Source organism: Eptesicus fuscus, chromosome 10, assembly GCF_027574615.1.
Source record: "Eptesicus fuscus isolate TK198812 chromosome 10, DD_ASM_mEF_20220401, whole genome shotgun sequence".
In the NCBI taxonomy this organism is placed as follows: domain Eukaryota; kingdom Metazoa; phylum Chordata; class Mammalia; order Chiroptera; family Vespertilionidae; genus Eptesicus; species Eptesicus fuscus.
This window is the reverse complement of record NC_072482.1, coordinates 62,007,803-62,030,856: the sequence shown is the minus strand read 5'-3', so window position 1 is coordinate 62,030,856 and position 23,054 is coordinate 62,007,803. Positions and strand designations below refer to the sequence as shown.

Sequence of the window (23,054 nt, the reverse complement as noted above, 5' to 3'; positions counted from 1 at the left end):
GGGGAAGTTGCTCTGACTGGTAGGTGAGCTTGCTGCTGGGGTCTGGCCAATCAGGACTTAGTGAGATGGGCCGGATATGCCCTGGAGCTCTCCCCACAGTCCCTCCCCACCAATCTCCCACATCCCTCCCTGGCCCTGATCATGCACCGGTGATCTCGCAATCCAGGACCCCTCGGGGGATGTCGGAGAGCCAGTTTCCACCCAATCCTGCAGGCCAGGCTGAGGGACACCCCCCCCCTCCCCCGGTGCACAAATTTGTGCACTGGGCCTCTAGTTTCTAATAAGAGCCAAGTTGGGGAACATTACTTCATCCAGGTTTAAATTGTATTTTCTTGTCCTGCCCCCTGTGTCTTTGACCCCATTTACCTAACCAGTTTCAGAGAGAGAGAAGCAATTTATTTCAGCCACCCAGTCAGAAGCAGGGGAGGTTGGCTAGAACTGCTGAGGCAGACCCTGCATAGTCTAAATTGTGGAAAGAGATGTGAAGAGCCAACTAAGGCAAGAGGCCACACTGCATATATACACTTAGTAGCACCATGTTTCTGACCATAGGAAAAAACACACACTGAATGCCAGGCTTTTACCCCAGCAGATGAGCAGTAATTCCTACAGGAGTCCTTTAAGAAAAGGTTGAAAAAAAGTAATCAATAGAGGGTAGAAGTTCCCTTCACTTGAAGGACAGAAACATCCTTCCCCAACACACTGTTTTTGCTTTGCTTAATACCCCCATGTGGTCTTTAATATGAATGGGACTTTCTCTTTATTTCACTGCCAGAATGTATAAATGTCTGTTCCTTTGACATTTGTTTCCATTATTTGGGGAGCTTTGTCTTTATCAGTAGGCATGGTATATTTTTTAATTGAAGTGTTTTTTCTACCTCAGCCTTATACATCTTTTTAATTCTTAGTTAACATACATGTGCTAGTCATTAACTCTGTATCGCTGTATAGTTGTTATCTAACTTTGACATTTGTTATGCAGCTGAAATAGAAGGAAGACAGTCATTATTTTTGAAAAACAATTTTGTTTGTTTTAAATCTATGTATTTATTATAGAAAATTTAGGAAGTATAAAACAAGACAAAAATTACACCATTATCTACCTGTAACAGTCACTAACAATATTTTAATGAGTTGTCTTAGATTTTTTAAAATGTATACAATTTTAATTTTATTCTTTTATGAAATGTGATCTTACTGTAGTCACAATATTATATCAGATTTATTCATTTAACATTATACATTAAAATTAACAAACATTTTCTAAATTTATGAGTTTATCATTTTAATGGTTGAATAATATTCTTTTGTGTATATTATTGTACTGAGATGTTGTTCTTTATTTTGCCACTATAGATAATTATGTGATTAATACCTTCTTCATAAAGCATTTCTTATATTTTGGAGTTTTTTCTCATAGCCCTAAAAGTAGGATTACTACAAAATTTAAGGCTCTTGATATATATTTTGACGTGAGTTATAGCAGTTTCCATGCTGCTGACTATTTAAGAAAGCTGAATTTACCATACTTCATCATTTTAAATTTTGGTTTCATAATGATTTCTGTATCAAAATATTGCGTTGGATATGGCCTCATGGCATACATACTCATTTCCTTCAGTAGCAATAATTCTTTTAGTTTTTCATATAGCTGGGAATTGAGTACAGGGAAGGTGCTAGATTCTGGTTAAGTAGAATATCATTGTGAAAACTGTTCATAACTGTGGACTCATTAAGAAAATTCACAGACTAGTTGAATGGTAGTACCTTGAATTAACTAGTAAGGGCCAAAATCTTTCCTTCAACTCCTGATGCTTCTCCTTCAACAAGTCAGAAAAAAAAAAAAAAAGACTCTAGTTCATTGGGTTTTGTCCAGAGAATGACCAGGACATTTGGGAAACCATGCCCGAAGAGAAGTAATTGAAAAAACTAAAAACTGTCTTCTTACTCATGAAAAACATGCCTCACAAAATAGACTTTTTTTTATGTTGCTGCAGAAGGCAGAAATAGTACAAATGGATATGTTAAAGAAAGGGAGAGGTTTAGTTTATAACTACTGAAAACTAAAGTAAGCTACCTTTTAATTAGTGGTTCCCCACATACATATACATTAGTAGCATTTAAGTTATGCATACTGTGGGCTCTGCCAACTCCCAAGGTTTTTGTTAATGTTAAACCTTGCCATGTAAAGAAATAGGAGGAAGAATTATGGTAATTTACCTCAATTATGAGTGATTTTTTTTTAAGTTTGAGGAAATTTGAGAGGGCAGGTGGGCACAAACATTTGTTTGAACTTACTGGCTCTGCTAAACTCCTATAGAGAATGTAGAAAGAGGCTATAGATTAAATCCAGGGATATAGTCTTTGATGACAAATTCTTGCATTGTTTTTATTTATATGTGGTAACAATGGGAAATTATTTAAAATGAGTAAGAGGAAAGGAATCTGATGAGTCTGTGCCATCTCCTTGGAGAAAAGAAGACTTCGTGGCACATACAACAACAACAACAAAATGCTTTCTTTTTCTGATATTAATGATGATTTTTCCCAAGGAAATCAATTTAGTGGTCCTGTGAGGAAAAGCATATTGAGACTGCACAAAATATGTGCATGTAGGGGGGGGTATGGAAAGGGAAGAAAGAGATGGGCATTTTAAAAAATATTTTTAATTGATTTGAGAGAGAGAGAGGAAGGGGGAGAGAGAGAGAGAAAGAAAATCAGCTGCATCTTTCACCTACCCTGACTGGGAATGGAATTGGTACACTGTACATTGCTCAACCAAATGAGCCACACCAGCCAGGGTGAGATGGGCATTTTTAAGACTACAAAAGGAACTTTAAAAATCTCTAGGATAGGGAGCTAAATATTTTGGTAATTGCTCTTTGAGACAAAATATTTGTTCTAAAATATGTTGTTTATAGGGAGATCGGCGGACGGCTTCTCATGGTAGAAACTCGACTTCCAAATGATCTAGCTGAGTTTGAGGGAGACTTTTCATTGGAAGGACTTCGTCTGTGGAAAACAGCATTCTCGGCAATGACTCAAAACCCAAGACCAGGGTCACCCTTTCGTAATGGCCAAGCATTTGTCAATAAAGGGTCAAGTAATAGCCATAAAATGGTGGAAGATAAAAAAATTGTGATTATGCCTTGTAAATGTGCCCCAAGTCGACAACTGGTTCAAGTATGGCTTCAAGCCAAAGAAGAATATGAACGTTCCAAGAAACTGTCTAAAACTGAACCAGCTGGAGTTGTAAAATCTGCTGAGAACTTCAGCTCTTCAGTTAACCCAGATGACAAACCTGCAGTGCCTCCAAAAATGGATACAACTCCACATATACTCCCCACTACAGCACATACCAAGGAAGATGTTGCTAATTTTCAGATTGCTTTACAAGTTCCAACCACAGGATACAGTCAAACTGCAAGTGAAAGTCAGATGCTGCCACCAGTTTCTACAAATGATCCTGAGAAAGATGAAGATGATGATGATGATGACTATTTTTCTAGTTCTAGCTCCCCTGATTCTCCAGTAATTCCACCTTGGCAACAACCAGTATCCCCAGATCCCAAAACATTGAATGGAGATGACCAACCCTTATCAGCAGTGGAGGAACTATGTTCCCTGGCTGTGGAGAACCTCTTAAAGCCAGTAAAAGATGGTATACAAAAAAGCCCCTGCAATGAACCTCGGGATCCTCTTATGATATCTCCGATTAATGTTAGGGCAAAAACTGGGATTTGTGATTCACTTTGCCTTCATAGTACACCCATCACACAGAGAGAACTTCTAGAAAGGCTTCCTGAAGCAGCGGGCCTTAGTCCTTTATCAACAGGTAAGTTTCTAAATAACAGATGTTAATAGCTGTTCTTCATATAGTAAAATGACAACAATATTAGACTATGTTAATGAAAAGAAGGGCTTTTTAAATGAAGTTTTAGCTCAGCTAATGAGAGTATTATTATTTTATCAGGTCTCAGAAAAACATCATATGGAAACTTTTTTTAGCTTTCTGCTGTGAAATCTACTTTACATATGCCTTCATCCTATCTTATCACTTCTGGGTGAACTATAGGAGCCCTCTAAGAAACCTCGCCTTCTCAACTTGATTTTTCCCATTGCCCATTTTTCCCATTCCCATTTTCCCTTTAATATATACCCAAGTTTCTCTCCGAACTTTAAAATAGAAATAAAGCCAAACAACTGCTTTAACCTTAAATTCTCCTTCAAAGCCAAATTTTTTAGAAGATTTCTTAAATGTAACAATTTCATTTCTTTACCTTGTACTCATTTCTCAACCTGCTCTAGCTGGATTCTATCCCCATAATTTCACCAATATGGCTCCTGCAAAGATTCTCAGTAACCTTTATGTAGCTAAAGCCAATGGATGTTTTTCAGTCTTCCTGTCACATGCCCTCTAAGCAGCCATTGTCCTATTAACCACTCCTTACTTCCTGGAGCTTCTTCTCCCCTTGGCTTTTCTTCCTACTCCTGTTTCTTCCTAACTTGCTTTCCTTTGAAGTTAAGCTCACATTCTCAGTTATTATCTAAATGTTGGGATTTATTAAGGCTTAGCCTTTAGCTTTCTTTACTCTTTACTTACTTTATATTCTCTATCTAATTCCTGCTCATAGTATTACTGCAGATAATGCACAAGCTTAAAGTCAGTTCATGATCTCACTGCATGCATTCACTACCAAACATCTAACACACATGCCCACACAGAGAAATTCACCTGGTCCTCTTCAAATTTTCCTCATTTCAATGAATAGTAACACCATCTCTGTTACTGAGTTACACAAGTCGGAAACATGGGATTTATTTGTTAAACCTACCTGATCCTAATTCCCTCACTGTCCAGCCTGTGGTTTCCAGTCTATTACTACAAAATCTTGTGATCTTTTCGTTTTCTAAATTACACAGATCACTCTACCATTACTGCTACCACTATAATCTTAGGCCAAACTGTTATCATCTCTCACCTAGTTTTCTACCCTAGCCTTCTTATCTACCCTTTGCAATTTCTCGGTCTTTTGCTCAGTAGTTGGAAAATTTCCACACTTAATACTATCCCATCTTTCTGTTCCAACTCAAAAAAGCCTTCCTAACCTCCTGACAATATAAAAATTCCCCATTGTATTCTCTTTTGTTGTATTTACCCGTTATAATTTTACCTTTCTATATGTATTTGGTGAATGTCTGATTCTCTCTAGACCCCATGAGGATATAGACTGTGTCTTTCCCTCATCATCATAAATCCTGGACAAATAAGTGAATGAATGATTAAATGATTCCCTAAGATGATGAGTAAGGAATAAAACAGTAATTAAAATGTAAATGTTTTTATTTAAAATACAAAATTTTTTAAGTTATGTTGGTGGGGATCAGAAGATTGAATTGGTTTCGCTAGAGAATTTATAGAATAATATTCACAAATGTTACTTAAGAATTTAGAACAACAACAAGTTTTTAAAAACAGAAGCATATAATTTTGATATAAATATTAAATATGAAATTTCTTTCTACAGAACCAAAAACTCAGAAATTGAGTCATAAGAAAGGAAGTAATACTGACACTCGTAGAAGAATATTCTTAACACAAGCAAAGGTAACTATGCTAAACATATTTAAAGATCAGTGGAAGATCCAGTCTTATTCTTACATTTCAGTTAGATAATTGATAACTTTGTGTCTCAATTTTTTAAAAAATTTTATTATATTTTTGCATCATTTTATTTACATCTTTGAGACAACAAGAAATTGCCTAATTTTTTTTTTTAGTTTCTTTTTGTTGTTGGGATCTAAAAGATTCTTATGTGTAAATACAAATATTACAGAGAAAGTGAATATGATAGCCAAAATGTGGATTATGAGGATACAAATACATTAACTGATTACTGGCAATATCAGAACAGTCCAATGACAGCAGAGCTCAAGTAAGTGATTTTTGATCCCACCAAAAATATATCCTTTTTCTTGGTTTATTACTTTTTTTCTTAAATATAACATTATTAATTTTTTTCAGTTTATGTTACTAAATAACAAAGAAAAACATTATTTATGATTGAAACTCTGCAAAATCATATCTTTATTCCAATACTAAAAATATGGTAAAACTTAAAATATATGGTTATATGAAAAAAATATACAGTACATATGTATCCTTGGAAATATATGATAGAAATCACTCCCGTATTATCCAGTTCTCATAACTATTATGAATGACATAAGATATATTTTAGTGTTTCTATTTGGAGATTATAAACTTTTTTTAAAACTTTTCTTTTTAAAGCAGTATTGTTGAATTACAGGCTATTTATTTTAAAAACAAGTACCAGAGGATTATGAACATAAATGGCTTATGGATTTGGAAATCAGAAAACATATTTTTTAGAAAAAAGAAAGATTATATTCTTTCTAAACCCATAAAGATTATTTATGTTTTAACTCATCTTTCAGACACGTGTTATGTTAGGGTAAAATACAAATCCAAAATTTCAAATCTTGTTATAAACCAGCCAAACTTGTTGCAAATACCTTGCTTGCTTGTCATATTTCCAGTAAGGGTGAAGATAAATGTCCATGTGGTATGTGGTATAAATATCAAGTCTCTACAAGACTATTATTCTCAATATTTGGGGCTTGTAAATCAAAGAACAACATATGGTTTGCTTTCAGATTGTATCAGATATTTCTACATATATCCAGTTCTGGTAATTTGAATTACTCGCATGAAAAGAATGTTAATAAAATACTTATGGTTTCTTTTTGGACTTAAAGAGATATTATTAGTTTATCATGTATTACAAAACACATAAAGCATGTTATTTAAGTAGAAATAAGTAGTCAAAATAAAGAAAATGGTTGCTTATTTATTTTTTCTCTGGCTATGTGTTGTTTTTTTTTTAATAGAATCAATTTGCAGCAGTAAATACCCCAAAGAAAGAAACTTCTCAGATCGATGGACCATCTTTAAACAATACTTACGGTTTCAAAGTCAGCATACAAAACTTACAGGAAGCAAAAGCTTTACATGAGGTAAAATTGCAACAGTAAGGACACATTCACTGTTTAACTCCTGTTTTATGCTGTGGAACAAGTATGGAAATTTTTTATTGGGGAAGTAATACATTGAATTCTATACCTGTTAATCATTCTGTTCTTATAATTCTTACTATTTTATGTATTCATACATTTATATGAAATAAGAGAAACTCTTAAAGCAATCATTAGTTATTGCGACTGCTATGTGGTTTCACAACTTTCATAAATCTTATAACTGAAATTCAGTTTATAGAAGCTAAAATTAGAAAATAGTTTTTTAACTACTAGAAAATCTTGTATTCTGAATTGTTATATTAGGATGTGATATCACATTCGAAACATTTACTTGTGTTTTCTATTTGGCTCAATGGATTAGTGCTTGCTACAATTCATTTGTTCATATAATCCCTATATAACCCAGTTACTTTCACTGCACAGGCCATATGCCAAAGACTAAGGGGTTGTCTTTAAAATGTACATCAGTCACAGGATAGACTGGAGAATATGTGTTAGTCACTATAAATTTATCTCTTAGAGAAAGCACAACTCAAGAACACATATTTGCCCAGCCAGCATGGTTCAGTGGTTGAGTGTCGATCTATGAACCAGGAGTCACAGGTTCAATTCCCGGTGAGGTCACATGCCCGGGTAGCAGGCTTGATCCCCATGTGGAACATGCAGGAGGCAGCTAATCGGTGATCTCTCTCTCTCTCTCTCTCTCTCTCTCTCTCTCTCTCTCTCTCCTGCTCCCTTCCTCTCTGAAATAAATAAAAATATATTTTTTAAAAAAAATATTTGACTGGCAATAAGGTGAAAATTAGAGTATATTTTTATTGTGTATACTTGTGCTATCAGTATGGTAGCCACTAGCAATGTGGCTATAGAGAACTTAACATTTGGCTTATATGTCTAGGAACTGAATTTTAAATTTAACTAATCTAGGTTTAAAAACTGATACTTGACTCATTTATTAGAAAACTTTTAAGCATGTTTGGAACAACTTAGGAATGTAAAACTACTTTTTCAACTGTAAATTTTATGATACCTAAATACAGTTCAAGTATTTTCATAAAAAATTTAGCATCCACATTGAAATTTGCTATAAATGCACATTAATTTTGAAGTCATAATAGAAAAAAAGAATGTGAAATATCTCATTCATAACCGCTTATATTGATTTCATATTTTAAAAGGTAATATCTTAGATACATTGAATTAAATGAAAATATTTCTAAATTAATTTAACCCATTTTTACTTTTTTTCTAATGTAACTACTAGAAAATTTAAAATTGCATATGCGATTTTCATTGTATTTTTAATGGATAATGCTGATTTATATAGTTCTATGTTTTTGCCGTGAGATCAGAGAATTCAGTTATTTATTTATTTATTTGTTTGTTTGTTTGTTTGTTTGTTCTAAGGTCAATTCTATCTTAAACTGATCTAAGGCTTGGATAAGCATAGACTTAAAAAAAAAAATTTAAACCCTGTCCTCATTTAACCCTAAATTTGAACTAAGAATTGTACATTTTTAGAATTAGAATATAGTTTAACTTCCTAAATATATATTTGTACATTTTTTTCATCCAACTTTACTTCCTGCTTTATACCTGGCCCTGTATTACCCCCTGAATCTCAGGTAAATTAATTAATAAACTCAGGAATACATATTTTATCAAGTACATGCCCAAAATTAGAAAATTAAAATACTTTGTTAAAATGTATTTATTAAAGCAGATTTAATAGGTCTTAGCAAAAGAATTTGTTAAATTTGATTACTCTTTTATTATTTGAAAAACATACATTTCTTTTTCTTTTTTCTTAAATATATTTTATTGATTTTTTACAGAGAGGAAGGGAGAGGGACAGAGAGTTAGAAACATTGATGAGAGAGAAACATCGATCAGCTGCCTCCTGCACACACCCCACTGGGGATGTGCCTACAACCAAGGTACATGCCCTTGACCAGAATCAAACCTGGGACCTTTCAGTCCGCAGGCCGACGCTCTATCCACTGAGCCAAACCGGTTTCGACTACATTTCTTATTATACTGTTACTTTATTCACATTACCCCATTTCAGAATCATGAGCCTTCTTAAAGTTAAAATCACTTGGGAGGTCTGGCAGGTTGCTCATAGCTTCTTCCCAACACAGGCTTTCTTCATCTCAAGGCACACTCCAAACAGCCACCTGGTGGTCAAATTTGGAATGAACCAAAAAAAAATCTCTGCACTATGCTCTGTTCCTTTTTCTAGAAATTGTGCCCATGGCATTTTTCTTCTGTTTTCCATTACCATGGACTAATCTTTCCCTTCTGCATATACATTTTCAATGCAGAAGAAAAGGGTTATAATCCTTGTCCCCCTTCTCGTTTATCTCTTTCCTAGTTACACTAAATAAATTTCTCAGTCTCTTCTTTCCATAGGTTTAAAAAAAATACACCTATGATCATAATGCATTTTATATCAAGGAATCGAAAGGCAACATTTGAATCTGAAATTTGGCCTAGTAAATAAATTAGTAAACCTCCAAGACTCTTTTGACCTGAAATTTCTTTAGTCATCTTTATAACCTTTCCACGTGTTGATTTTTTTCCTAATTAAACTGGGGTTTTAGGTTTTGTTTTGTTTGGGTTTAAGGAGAGTTTTCCCATTTTACATTTTTGTATATACTAAATTAATACATGCTTGTTTTTTTAAAAAATCAAGCAGTCCTGAAGAATATACACTTAAAAGTTCTTTCCCTGAGTTCCCAATGGTTTGATTTTTTTTTTTTTCAAATCTTGGGGTTTTTTTTAAATAGAAACAGCAACATATTTCTTAAGGAAAGTGGTGGATTTGTAGATATTTGTTTTATTCCTTATATCTTATACATGCATGATCAATGTTTTTTATATTTTAAAAAGTACTTATGAATTTACTAATAATTTACTAATGAATTCATGTAGTATTACATGTACATGGGAAAAATTCCAACCCGTACAAAAAGATTTACAGTGAAAAAGTAAGCTTTCCTTTCACCTCAGACTAGCAATCTCCTTTCTTTTTATTTTTTTCTTTTTAAATTTCTTTATTGATTAAGGTAGCACATATTTGTCCTCATGCCCCCATTCCCATCCCACACCCCTCCCCATACATGCCTCCACCCCCCTGTTGTCCTTAACCGCTGGTTAGGCGCATATGCTTGCACACAAGTCCTTTGGTTGATCTCTCCCCTTTACCTCCACCCTCCCCTACCCTCCCTCTGAGGCCCGACAGTCTGATCCGTGCCTCCTTGTTTCTGGGTCTGTTCTTGTTCATCAGTCTATGTTGTTCATTATTTCCCCTAGATGAGTGAGATCATGTGCTATTAGAAAGCTATCATGTACACTTATAAGAACCGAAAATGAGACAAGCAATAATGGTTATGGTGACAGGCAAATGAACCAGTCTGTAGTGAGTTTCTTTCTGGGCACAATCTCCTTTCTTACAGACAATAAGCAGATCTATGTTTTTTTATATCTTTTTGCAGAGATTATCTATGCATATGCTTAATCTTTTTAAAAAAATATATTTTATTATTATTATTATTTCAGAGAAGAAGGGAGAGGGAGAGATAGAAACATCAATAATGAGAGAGAATCATTGACTGGCTGCCTCCTGCATGCCCCCTTGGAATCGAGCCCGCAACCGGAACCTGCAACCTGCAACCCAGGATGTATCTGGGCCCAGAATTGAGACATGACTTCCTGGTTCATAGGTCGATGCTTAACTTTTCTTACACACATGCAGTATAAGCATACAACAGTCACTGGTTCTATATCAAAGACTAAAATATTACAATCTTTAGTGAACATTTTTGTGCATATAATTTGGCTAAATGTATGAGTATATCTGCAGGATCTATTCTCAGGAGTAGAATTGCTGGATCAAAGGATATGTTTATTTTTAATTTTATAGGTATTTTTTAATTGTCCTCCAAAGGGATTTAACACATTCTATTTCCATCACTAGTGAGAGCCTTGCATTTATATTTCTTCAACAATTAGCATGCAAGATAAATACAAAATACAAATCCTTTATTAAATACACTAGAGGCCCGGTGCACGAAATTCATGTGTGTGTGTGGGGGGGTTCCCCTCAGCCCAGCCTGCACTCTCTCCAATCCAGGACCCCTCAGGGGATGTCCAACTGCCAGTTTAGGCCCGATCCTGGGCATCGGGCCTAAACTGGCAGTCAGACATCCCTTTCACAATCCGGGACCACTGGCTCCTACATGCTTGCCTGCCTGCCTGATCGCCCCTAACTGCTCCCCCTGCTGGCCTGGTCACCTTCAACTGCACCCCCTGCTGGCCTGGTTGCCCCCAACTGACCCCTGCCAGCCTAGTTGCCCCTAAATACCCCCCCCCCCCCGCTGACCTGGTCACCCCTCACTGCCCTCCCCCCACCGACCTGGTCGCCCCCAACTGCCCCCCCTGCGGGCCTGGTCACCCCACGCAGCCTGCTGTTTGGTCATTTGGTCGCCCCTCACTAAACCCCCTGCCGACCTGGTCGCCACACGCAGCCTGCTGCTCGGTTGTTTGGTCGCCCCTCACTGAACCCCTGCTGCCGGCCTAGTGGCCCCACACAGCCTGGTCAGTCCGTTCGGTTGCGATGGTCGCTTAGACTTTTATATATATAGATAAGATTTGAATAATTGCCAATATTGGACTGTAGTCTACTATTTCCCATTGCCACATATATGTACTTTGCTGGTATGATTATGGCTGTAATTTCAGCTATAATTCATATTTGTATTTCTTACACAGAGTTTTTACTTGCTGTGTCTTGACTTTAGAAAGAGAACTAAGGATTGCAGTTAAGCAAAGTTTTTATTGGCATAGGAAAGTAAGTTTTAAAGGAAAAATATTACATTTAAAAAAAATTTTTAAGTCTTTATTGTTGAAAGTATTACCTATGTCCCCTTTTTTCATCCATTGACCTCTTCTAGCCTGCCCCTGTCCTCATCCCCTACCCCAGGCCTCACCACCCTGTTGTCTGTGTCCATGGGTTATGCATATATGCATACAAGTTCTTTGGTTGATCTCTTCACACCCACCCTCCGTTGCCTTCCCTCTGAGATTCGACATTCTTGCATTATATGTCAGAGAAAATGTGCATGAGCAAAAATCTTGTTGTTGTATAGTTGATACCATACTATTCTTATGATTTTTCTTTTCAGGAAAAACTATAGCAGTCTGCCTAGTACGTACAAAAGTCTAAATTTAAGTAGCCTCAAGTAGTAAAGAATAAGGAGTTCAAATTTTAAATTATCTCTTTTTTTAGTTTGAACTGTAGGTAAAACTATAGTTAACTATGTAGATAGTAAAAGGTAACAAACTTTTGAATATACAACTACTTGGACTAGTCTTTCAAACAGAAATTGAGAAAATATGTATTGACATTGAAAAATTATAAACAAATTTCCTAAAATAAAAAAATTATATTTTTTCCTAAAATAAAAAAATTATAAACAAATTTCCTAAAATAAAAACATTGATTTAATTTAATCTTAGAAGTGAAAATTTTTAGCTTTGATCTGTAGAGTATTAAACTGTGTGTACTTTGTGGCTATTTTTTTTCTGTAATTTTACATATGTATTTCCTTCAAGTCTTAATGAAACATAGTTTTTTCAGCATGTCTTAAAAGTGTTTAAAAACATATTTTAATTTTGTTTTATAGATACAAAATCTTACCCTCATCAGTGTGGAGTTACATGCTCGAACTAGACGAGACTTAGAACCAGATCCTGAATTTGACCCAATCTGTGCTCTGTTCTACTGCATCTCATCTGATACTCCACTACCAAATACAGACAAAACAGAACTCACGGGTGTAATAGTGATTGATAAAGACAAGACAGTCTCCAGTCAAGGTAGTGTTCATTTTTATTAGTTTATACCTGTGCCTGTCTGGAGTTCTAAACCAAGCCAGTGTAAGGAACTTCTTTCTAAATTGCTGAGACGTAGGAATAAGAAGTGTTGTACATAGCTTTGTCCTAGACTTATTATACTTACTCCAATAATTGTCAGGAGTCAGGAGCAATCCTATATAATAAAAGCCTAATATACTAAGTGTCCGGTCATCCGTTCAACCAATCTAAGTGTAATATGCTAATGATATGCTCAACCACTCGCTATGACGTGCACTGACCACCAGGGGGCAGACAGTTGACCAGTCAATCAGTCACTATAACATGCATTGACCACCAGGGGGCAGACGCTCCAACCAGTAGGTTAGCTTGCAGCTGGGGTCTGGACGATCAGGACTTAGCGAGACAGACCGGTCTCACACTGGAGCCCTCCTTTGATCCCTCCCCAGCTGGCCAACCTCCCGCGTCCCTCCCCGGCCCCGATCGTGCACTGGTGGGGTCCCTCGGCCAGGCCTGTGCCCTCTCACAATCCAGGACCCCTCAGGGGATGTCGGAGAGCTGGTTTCGGCCCAATCCCACAGGCCAGGCCGAGGTACCCCACCGGTGCACGAATTCATGCACCAGGCCTGTAGTACAATATAAAGATCTTAATAAAATTTCCAATTAGAATATATCATTTCTTCTAAATATTATTTTCTAAAATACTAATAGTTGATACTGAAATCAAATGATTATGTATCTTTAGGTTGGATAGACAGTCTTTCTTATATATGCAGTGCTGGTGTTTCGTGGCTAATACAGAGCTTCTATTTGCTTTAAGAAGTTACTATTATCAGTTAATGGTTTATAAGAGACTTTTAAGATACAATCTAATTTTGTTTATATCTCTTCCTAAATACATACAGGTTTGGTTCAGAGGTTCTTTTTTTTTTTTTTTTAATCTATTTTATTGATTTTTTTTACAGAGAGGAAGGGAGAGGGATAGAGAGTAGAAACATCAATGAGAAACATTGAACAGCTGCCTCCTGCACACCCCCCACTGGGGACGTGCCTGCAACCAAGGTACATGCCCTTGACTGGAATCGAACCCGGGACCCTTCAGTCCGCAGGCTGACGCTCTATCCACTGAGCCAAACCGGCTTCGGCCAGAGGGTCTTTATAGAGTATATACCATATACTAAGGCATTTTATAAAACACCAAATGTCCCTCTATAGTTTTAAATGGTAGTAATTGAATTCAGTCAACTGAAAAGTACTGAACAAAATTACATAGGAACTTGCAGTTTAGTCATTGGTGTGCTTGAGCTGGCTTTTACAGCGCACAAGCCAGTGAATATTTCATGGCTTATTATTTTGAACTAGTTGATGTCACATTGGTGTAGCTTGAAATCAGCCATGGGGGGAAGTCTTTATGTCATGGAACTAGGTAGGCACTACAAATTGGGGCTTCCCCCCACTCCTGAGAGGTGATTGTAAACATTTTCCAGAATACTGCTGATTAAAATATTCTCTACTAAGCAAAACTTTGCCTGTAGGAAGAGTAAAGACACAAATGAAGTAATAACATTTCTTTTCAGGTGACGTTATCTAGAGAATTTTGTGAATGTAAGACTTTTCAGGAAAATGTGAAATTTGAATCTTTAAATTTTTTTAAAAGTTTTCTTAAGAAATTTTTCAAGAAATTGGGTTCATTATGTATTTATTTTAGAGAAACATTCGCCTAATTTGAACTATTTCAGTAGCATAATTTCACTCAAAAGTAAGGATCAGCCCTGGCTGGGTAGCTCAGTTTGGTAGAGCACTGTCCCTCTATGCCAAGGTTTGATTCCCAGTCAGGGCACATACAAAATCAACCAATGAATGCATAAACAACAAATCAAGGTATCTCTCTCTCTCAAATCAACAAATTAAAAAAAAATTTTAAGTAAGGACAATATTCCTTACACAGTTATGTATAATATACATTTTGTTTATTTCTTAGATATCAGATATCAGACCCCGTTACTCATTAGATCTGGAATTACAAGACTAGAAGTTACCTATGCTGCTGATGAGAAGGGACTTTTTCAAGAAATTGCAGATATAATAAAGAGGTACTGTTTTTTATTTTTTATTTTTCCAGTGTTTGTTCAGAGAATACTTTCATCCTATTGCTGGTTAATATAAATGAAGGTCGGAAAAAGGGAGAGAACTCCTCCTTCCTGTTGAAATAGAGTTATCCCTGAGAAGATTTTGCCCTCACTTCCCACCACCTCCATCAAGTTAGGGTGGAAAAAGAATCTTCTATTCTCAAGATTGAGGGGTCAGTGAAAGAGATTATTAGCTTAGCCTCTAGCTTTCCCAGTTAGATTTTAGCATTATTTTTCTATGCTGGTGAAATAATAAGGAACTATAGGAAACTTATTCATTAAATAGGCTTTACCATGAAGGCCAGCCACCATTTCAATAAACTATTTTTTTCCTTAAGTAAATGTTTTCTGAGCTCTAAACAAACCAATATTTCTAAAAAGCTTTGGAATGCAATTTGTTCATAAATTTAATAAGTGGATCTTTTGCATTTTCTCAAGAGTATTATTCTGGGTAGCCATGGATTCTCTTATTAAATGTTTCACTTTTCCAGGAACTTAATATTTCTGCCCATTGCAAGCTTTAGATTTTTAAATGCGTAAATCAGGCTAGAAAATACACTCTGAATCCTGATGTGTGGATAAAAGTTGTCCTTGAGCATGTTGTTATACTCAATCCTCTTTGTAGTTGACCTCTTATAAAATTTAGTTGAACTTTATAGTGGAATTCTTGTAAAGCCTATAAAACTGAAATTATATTCTGATGTTCTATGCACTCAACGTCTGACTGTATCCAAAATAGGTTAACATAAACCATTTTGAAAATTAGAAAACCAGAAAATGTTTTCAACAAAATTAAATGTCAGAGCATCAAAAATGATATGCTAGTACCCACTACATTTGGGAGGGGAAAAATGATGTATTTTTAGCATTTATAGCACTGGTGACTGGATGGATTCCCATCCATTTAAGTCTTGCCATTGTCAGTCCTACCGTTTATCTTGTCACAGAAGTTGTCATCAACATGTCAGATGCTTTCGTGCCCATCCTTTTATTTCTTCAAGCAGCTTAGCAAAAGGAAAATGTAGAGTTTCTGTCAATACCATTTTTGTATGCCAGCACAAATCCAGTCATGTCCCTGGGCTCCGTGTGCTTGTCTTCTCCTTGTTAGGTATATTCCCCACAACAAGATTACTTGCCAACATGGAGAGTTTTCTCAATCATGTGCAAGTGCAGTACTTTCTAAAATGTCTATAACATGAATTATACTAGTCATTAAGAAAAAAATGCAGTAAAGTAAAATAAAACTAACTTTTGAGTCTTACGCCAAAGATCATGATTATTATAAAGAGAAAAACATGCTTAAATATCAACATTTCAATTCTGTAATGTTCTTTATATTAGTCCAAACAAACCCCTAAAAGCTTATTATCTCAGGCAAGTTAATGTATCTCTAAGCTTTAGTGTCCTCATCTGTAAATGGGTAATGGGTAGGACAATTAAGCGAGATAATGCACAAGAGACTCAGCCTGATCAGTACTTAAATGTTAACTCTGTGTGTAACGTGCAGTGCTGGATGCTAGATATAAAACTGAATAAAATATAGATGCATACTCACAGAGTTTTAATTTTATTTTTCCATTCTTAATATTTACTCCTCAGATGGCAAACACAAAAAGTAGTATTAAAGCAATATTAAGCAAGTAAAACTAAATCCATTATCTTCTTGTCACAATCATTTGTCTCTTTCTATATTTCCTTGAACTGTTAATAATTTTCCATTTTCCCAGACTCCAAGAGAACCCCACCCTGATCAGGGACACCCTTCAGGGCAAACCAGCTAGCCCCCACCCCTGTACCAGGCCTCTATCCTATCTAATAAAAGAGTAATATGCAGATTGATCATCACTGCAACACACAATATAGCTGCCCCCATGTGGTCAAAGATCCTGCCCCCATGTGGACACAAGATGGCCACCACAAGATGGCCAGCAGGAGAGGGCAGTTGGGAGGCACCCGGCCTGCAAGGGAGGGCAGTTGGAGGTGATCAACCCTGCAGGAGAGGGCAGTTAGGGGTGACCGGCAGAGGAGGGAAGTTGGGGGCAAACAGGCTGGCAGCAGAGTGATTAGGGGGTGATCAGGCTGGCAGGCAGAAGCGGTTAGGGGCAATCAGGAAGGCAGGCAGGCAAGCAGTTGGGAGCCAGCAGTCCTGGATTGTGAGAGGGATGTCCAACTGCCCGTTTAGGCCCGATCCCTGGGATCAGGCCTAAACGGGCAGTCAGACATCCCTTGAGGGTTCCCAGATTGGAGAGGGTACAGGCTGGGCTGAGGGACAACCCCCCTCCGTGCACGAATTTTGTGCACCGGGCCTCTAGTATACTTAATAGAGCTGAAAAATATTGAAACAACTACATAATTCTTCTAAAAGAACAAAATCTATTTAATAAATCCATTAAGAGGAGCATAGGGTAACTTCGGGGGGGCGGGGCGGAGTTTCCAGCCATCATCTCTGAACAGTGGCAGTTTATAAAATAGACAACTTTTTAATTGAGAAAAATAATTTTTCAAAACATTAGCAAGCCTGGCTAGAGTGGCTTAGTTGTTTGGAGTGTCTCGTGCACTGAAAGGTTGCCAGTTCAGTTCCCAGTTAGGGCATCTACCTGGGTTTGGGGTTAGAAGGAAGGCAACTGATTGATGTTTCTCTTCCTCCTTGCCCTCCCCCTCTCCAGTTGACTGCAGGAGTTCTTTTGTGTGTATATAGGAATCCTTCAAATCTATCCCTGACTATCATTAGAGTCACTTGACACTTCTACCCGATTTCTTAAGTTTAAACATTACGTAGTTTTACCGGGAGATGCACTTGTCTTACAGATAGTTCATCTTTGACTGCTCTGAGAAGTTGCTATCAATGACAAATGTATATTAGATGTTATGTTAAAAGACTAATGAGCAGGAAAGGTGTTGAGAGATTCCTTTTCTTAAGTGCCCTCAGATCTTTCTGAATTTTCTTTTTAAGAATTAATCTACCTTTTTAAGCCTTTGATTTCTGAGACTGAGAATTTGCCTCATTGTTGCATATTGCCTTGCTTCCTTTATCTTTGTCTCCTGACAAGTTGAGGGCTAAGTCTGTGGTGTAACAGTGGATCACAAACAGATCACCAAATATTAAAATTTACATTATACAATGTATTTTGATAGGGCCCTTAAGGAATAGAAAAAATAAAAAGAATGCCATTGCAGAAATCTGAACCTGGTTTTTTTATATCAGCTACTTAAATCCAGGATTAAAAATGAGACATTTTTATGACATTCTTATAAGTAAGAACTAAAGCCATTCAATACCCATTTTAAGAAAGAAGCTATGGCCTAGCTGGTATGGTTCAGTGGTTGAGCATCAACCCATGAACCAGGAGATCACCAATTTGACCCCCAGCCAGGGCACATGCCCAGGTTGCAGGCTGGATCCCCAGTTAGAGGGCATGCAGAAGGCAGCTAATCAATGTTTCTCTGTCATTGATGTTGCTCTCTATCCCTCTCTCATCCTCTCTCTCTAAAATCAATAAACATTTTTTTTAAAAAAGAAAGAAGCTATGGAAGTATAAAATATTAGCAAAACAGTTTAAAATATAACTGCTGATCTGCACATGATCCACTGTTACACCACCGACTTGCAGAGTAGCCATATTAGCTTCCACCAGTAAATTAGTGTAATTCTATACTGAAGGCATTGGCCAATACTCCAGGTGTTAAGTGATATAATCTGGACGGACTTCACATTCCACAATTCAGAGTGACTTTATAAGCAGTAATGTAAAATACAACTTTACAAATTTTGTCATCTTTCACCTGTTTGGGGGCTTTTATAAGCAATACAATAATCAGAGTAAGTTGGAGCTTCTAATTTGATAGAGTTACTGTAGTTTTTGCTCAATTTATGACTGTAATCAGTTCCTCTCTTCCCACCCCCCCCCCCCCCCGACGTTCTTCCATGGTGGTAACCATGGAAGTCCTAAGAGAAGCCACACGAGGCTCCTTCTGAATTAGATGCAGATTGTCAGTTCAGTTTATCAGTGCAACTCAACACAATGAGCAAATTTTCTCCTAGTTTCTGATGCTTATCTTTCCCACATTAATATCACTCCTTTAATATTTCAGTCTTCCATTAAACTGAGTTACTTTCCTCTTAAGTTTAGAGGACAAACTTGTCATTACTGAGGCCTTATTTCATGTAAGGACCAGGTCATTACTAAAATCAAGTGAGAAATGGAAGACATTTTTTATTTTCTTTCTCAGCGTTAAAACTATTTAAGGACAGTATAGGTTAGAGAGGTAGAGAAATGGCAACAGAATGACCTGGGAGAATTTTTTCAGAACACAGTATCCACACATGCCCTCACACTTCACCCTGCCCCCACCTGCATTGTGTTTTTAATCATACCTTCTCTCGTGTACTTCAGTGGTAATTCCTCCCACCCCAATTTCTATCAGCCTCTTTCCCAAGTCAGATCAAATAAATACACAGTCTAAGTGAAAACAGTACTTGCTTTATAAAAGTAGCATCAAACCAAGAACTTCTACTTGGCCAATTCCTTCCTGTATAGAAGTTTTGTAGGTGCCACTGTATGATCCCTTCCCCATTGAGAAACATAGAATATAGACTTTTATTTTTATACTTTATATCATGAAGAAACAATTCTTCTGGTAAAAGGTTTCAATGTGTGGTCCTTTTTTCCATTCCTTCTGTAGGTATGATCCTGATATTCTGCTGGGGTATGAGATTCAGATGCATTCCTGGGGTTACCTCTTACAGAGGGCTGCTGCTTTAAGTGTCGACTTGTGTCAGATGATCTCTCGGGTGCCGGGTATGTAGCATTGTGAACGTTTTATGGGTCAGCCACAGAGTAAATTACAAAGTAAAGACAAGATGTTTAAAAGTACTATTGTTCTAGCCTAATGTTTAATATTAAATTTTGTAAGTTCTAGATATATCATAACTCCATTATACAAAAATTTAAAAATCAAGAAAAGTAAAAGAAAAAAATTCCCCAATCTCACTGACATATATAGGTATATATATATATATATATATATATATATATATATATGTATATGTATATATATATACACACACCATTAGTATATTTTTTTTTCTTTTCGTCTTTTTTCATATACATATGTAGGTTTTTATTTTTTTTAATATATTTTTAATTGATTTCAAAGAGGAAGGGAGAGGGAGAGAGAGATAGAAACATCAATAATAAGAGAGGATCATCGATCGGCTGCCTTTTGGGGATTGAGCACCCAACCCAGGCATGTGCCCTTGACCGGGAATCGAACCTGGGATCTTTCAGTCCGCAGGCCGACGCTCTACCCACTGAGCAATGCCAGCTAGGGCAGGTTTTTATTTTTTATATACATTATAACTTTCATCACACATATATCCCATTTTTATTATGCTTCCTTCATCTAGCATCTTATTGTAAGTATTTTATATTATGAGATAGTCTTCATAATCATTGTAAAAAACATAACTTTTTTTATTAATCCTCACCTGAGGATTTGCTTTTATTGATTTTTTTTTTAGAGAGAGAGAAAAACATTGATCGGTTGCCTACTGTATACACCTCAACCAGGTATTGAACCTGCAACCTAGGTATGTGCCCTGACTGGGAATTTAACCTGAAACTTTTTAGTGTACAGTACGATGCTCCAACCAACTGAGCCACCAGGCCAAGGCAGAACATAACATTTTTTTTACTTGATGCACCATAATTTTATTTTATTTATCTGGTTCTGTATTTTAGTCTGTTCTTCCAGAGTCTGATTCTCATTTAAGAGAAGAGCAATGAGAGACATATCAAAATTACAGTTTATAAAGCACTTTTTAAAATATTTTTATATAACTACAAAATTTTTTTCTTTTTTTTTCTTTTTTTTTTTTATAACTACAAAATTTTTAAGAACTTCATTTTAAAGGCTCCCACAAGTTGGACTAGGACAACATAGAATATACTTTAGGAGACTAAAAGACCAAATACAAAATTGATAAAAACTAATCAAGAGATTAGTTTCTGGGAGATGTTATGATTTCAATAAAATGTGCTAAGTGTTGGTAAATTTAAAGGCAAAAATTGAAGCTAAAAGATTCAAGGACTAAATTTTTTTTGAGCTTTGCCAACGCTTGGAATATAAAAGCAGAGATACTGTACATTTAATTTTTTGTTGCATTTTTTTATGTATCGAGTGATAGCAATAGTGGTATATCAATTTTTTTCAACATTTTATTTGGGATAGGTTTCAGGAGAAAAAGCTGAGTGCTCAGATGCCCTTATTAATTAGGTTAATTAGCTATAACAAGTAAGACATGACTACAAATCAGAAGAGTGAATGGAAGCTTGTTTTTTTAAAAATCACTGCTGAAATCGTATTTGTGGGGCAACATGGTACAATAGAAAGGGCCTGGTGAGGGAGGCAGCACAGTAAAGAGCACATATTCTAGAGAAAGACTTCATGGCTCCAATATTCTGGCTATACTGCTAACTGTCAAGCAAGTTACTTAACCTGTCCATACCTCAATTTCTTCATCTCTAAGATGGGGGTGATAATAGAACTTATCTCAGGGCAATTGTGAAATACTTGAATCGTGAGAATATAGTAAACATTATAGAAGTGTTTGTTAAATGAAAAAATTTTTTTCAAACATTATCTCTTTAAAATAAAGAAGAGTGGGGTGAGGTGGGATGTGTACATAGTCTTTGGAATCAGGCAACCCTGGTGTATAATACTGGTTCTGTTACTACATGACCTGGAGCAAGATAAAAATTTCCAAGTACAGTTTACTACAGTGCAAAATAAAAAGTATACTAACATAATAAAGTGGTTGTATTAAAGTAAAATAATGTGGCCCTCGCTTCTTTGGCTCAGTGGCTAGAGCTTGGGCCTGCAGACTGAAGGGTCCCGGGTTCGATTCTGGTCAAGGCACATGCCTGGGTTGCAGGCTCAGTCCCTAGTAGGGGGCATGCAGGAGGCAGCCAATCAATGATTCTTTCTCATCGTTGATGTTTCTCCTTTTTCCTCTCTGAAATCAATAAAAATATTTTTAAATAAAAGATAAATAAATTCATAAAATAATATGAGGTTCTTAGAACATAATAGCTGTTCAGTACATGGTAAATATATTTATTATTCCAGAGCCTCTAATCAGCAACATTTATATATACCCAGTGTTATATAAGGAAAACACATTTTAATTTCCAGTCTAGTAAAACCTTCACTTAAGAAACTAGACTCAGAATTCTATTTGCTATAAGAGGAATGAAGACTTCCCACAGTTTAGGGAATTTCATCCTGAATATGAACATCATTAATTGATGTCAAAAAATTTTCAGAGAATTGGTTAGGTTAAAAACTACCTTTTTTTTTTTTTTTTTTTTTTTTTTTTTGCCGAAACCGGTTTGGCTCAGTGGATAGAGCGTCGGCCTGCGGACTCAAGGGTCCCAGGTTCGATTCCGGTCAAGGGCATGTACCTTGGTTGCGGGCACATCCCCAGTAGGGGGTGTGCAAGAGGCAGCTGATCGATGTTTCTCTCTCATCGATGTTTCTAACTCTCTATCCCTCTCTCTTCCTCTCTGTAAAAAATCAATAAAATATATTAAAATAAAATAAAACAAAATTCCCCTTTGTCTCACTTTTAAAAAAAACACACAACTACCATTTTTTTTAAGAAATGACTGGTTTAATAGTAGACATTTTTCATTTTAGCACCAAACAAATATGGTAGCCTTAGATATTCGTAAAAATAGCACCAGAAATTACCAAATTTAAAGAGAAAGGGATTTATTGTTTTTTAAATGTATGTATATATATTATGTTATATATTATTATATACACACACACTTATTAAAACATAGTTTTTAAATACATTTATTTCACAAAATTATTTCATAACTTAAAGAGGAAAGAAAAATAATTGTTAGTCAAAATAATGATCTCTAAGTCTAAACAAAATAGACTGAATTACATTTCATCTTTATTCTTCATCTTTAATTTTTA

General features: G+C 36.0%; 1 protein-coding gene across 1 annotated transcript in view; it reads left to right on the top strand.

Moving 5' to 3' along the window:
* The window catches only part of REV3L (REV3 like, DNA directed polymerase zeta catalytic subunit), a 153,098-nt gene that overhangs the window by 97,554 nt on the left and 32,490 nt on the right, over nucleotides 1-23,054 (top strand). The window contains exons 14-19 of the mRNA XM_054721757.1: nucleotides 2,922-3,835; nucleotides 5,529-5,608; nucleotides 6,913-7,038; nucleotides 12,747-12,939; nucleotides 14,918-15,029; nucleotides 19,749-19,864. Of these exons, the coding sequence (XP_054577732.1) occupies nucleotides 2,922-3,835; nucleotides 5,529-5,608; nucleotides 6,913-7,038; nucleotides 12,747-12,939; nucleotides 14,918-15,029; nucleotides 19,749-19,864 (1,541 nt within the window). The remainder of the gene's footprint in view (nucleotides 1-2,921; nucleotides 3,836-5,528; nucleotides 5,609-6,912; nucleotides 7,039-12,746; nucleotides 12,940-14,917; nucleotides 15,030-19,748; nucleotides 19,865-23,054) is intronic.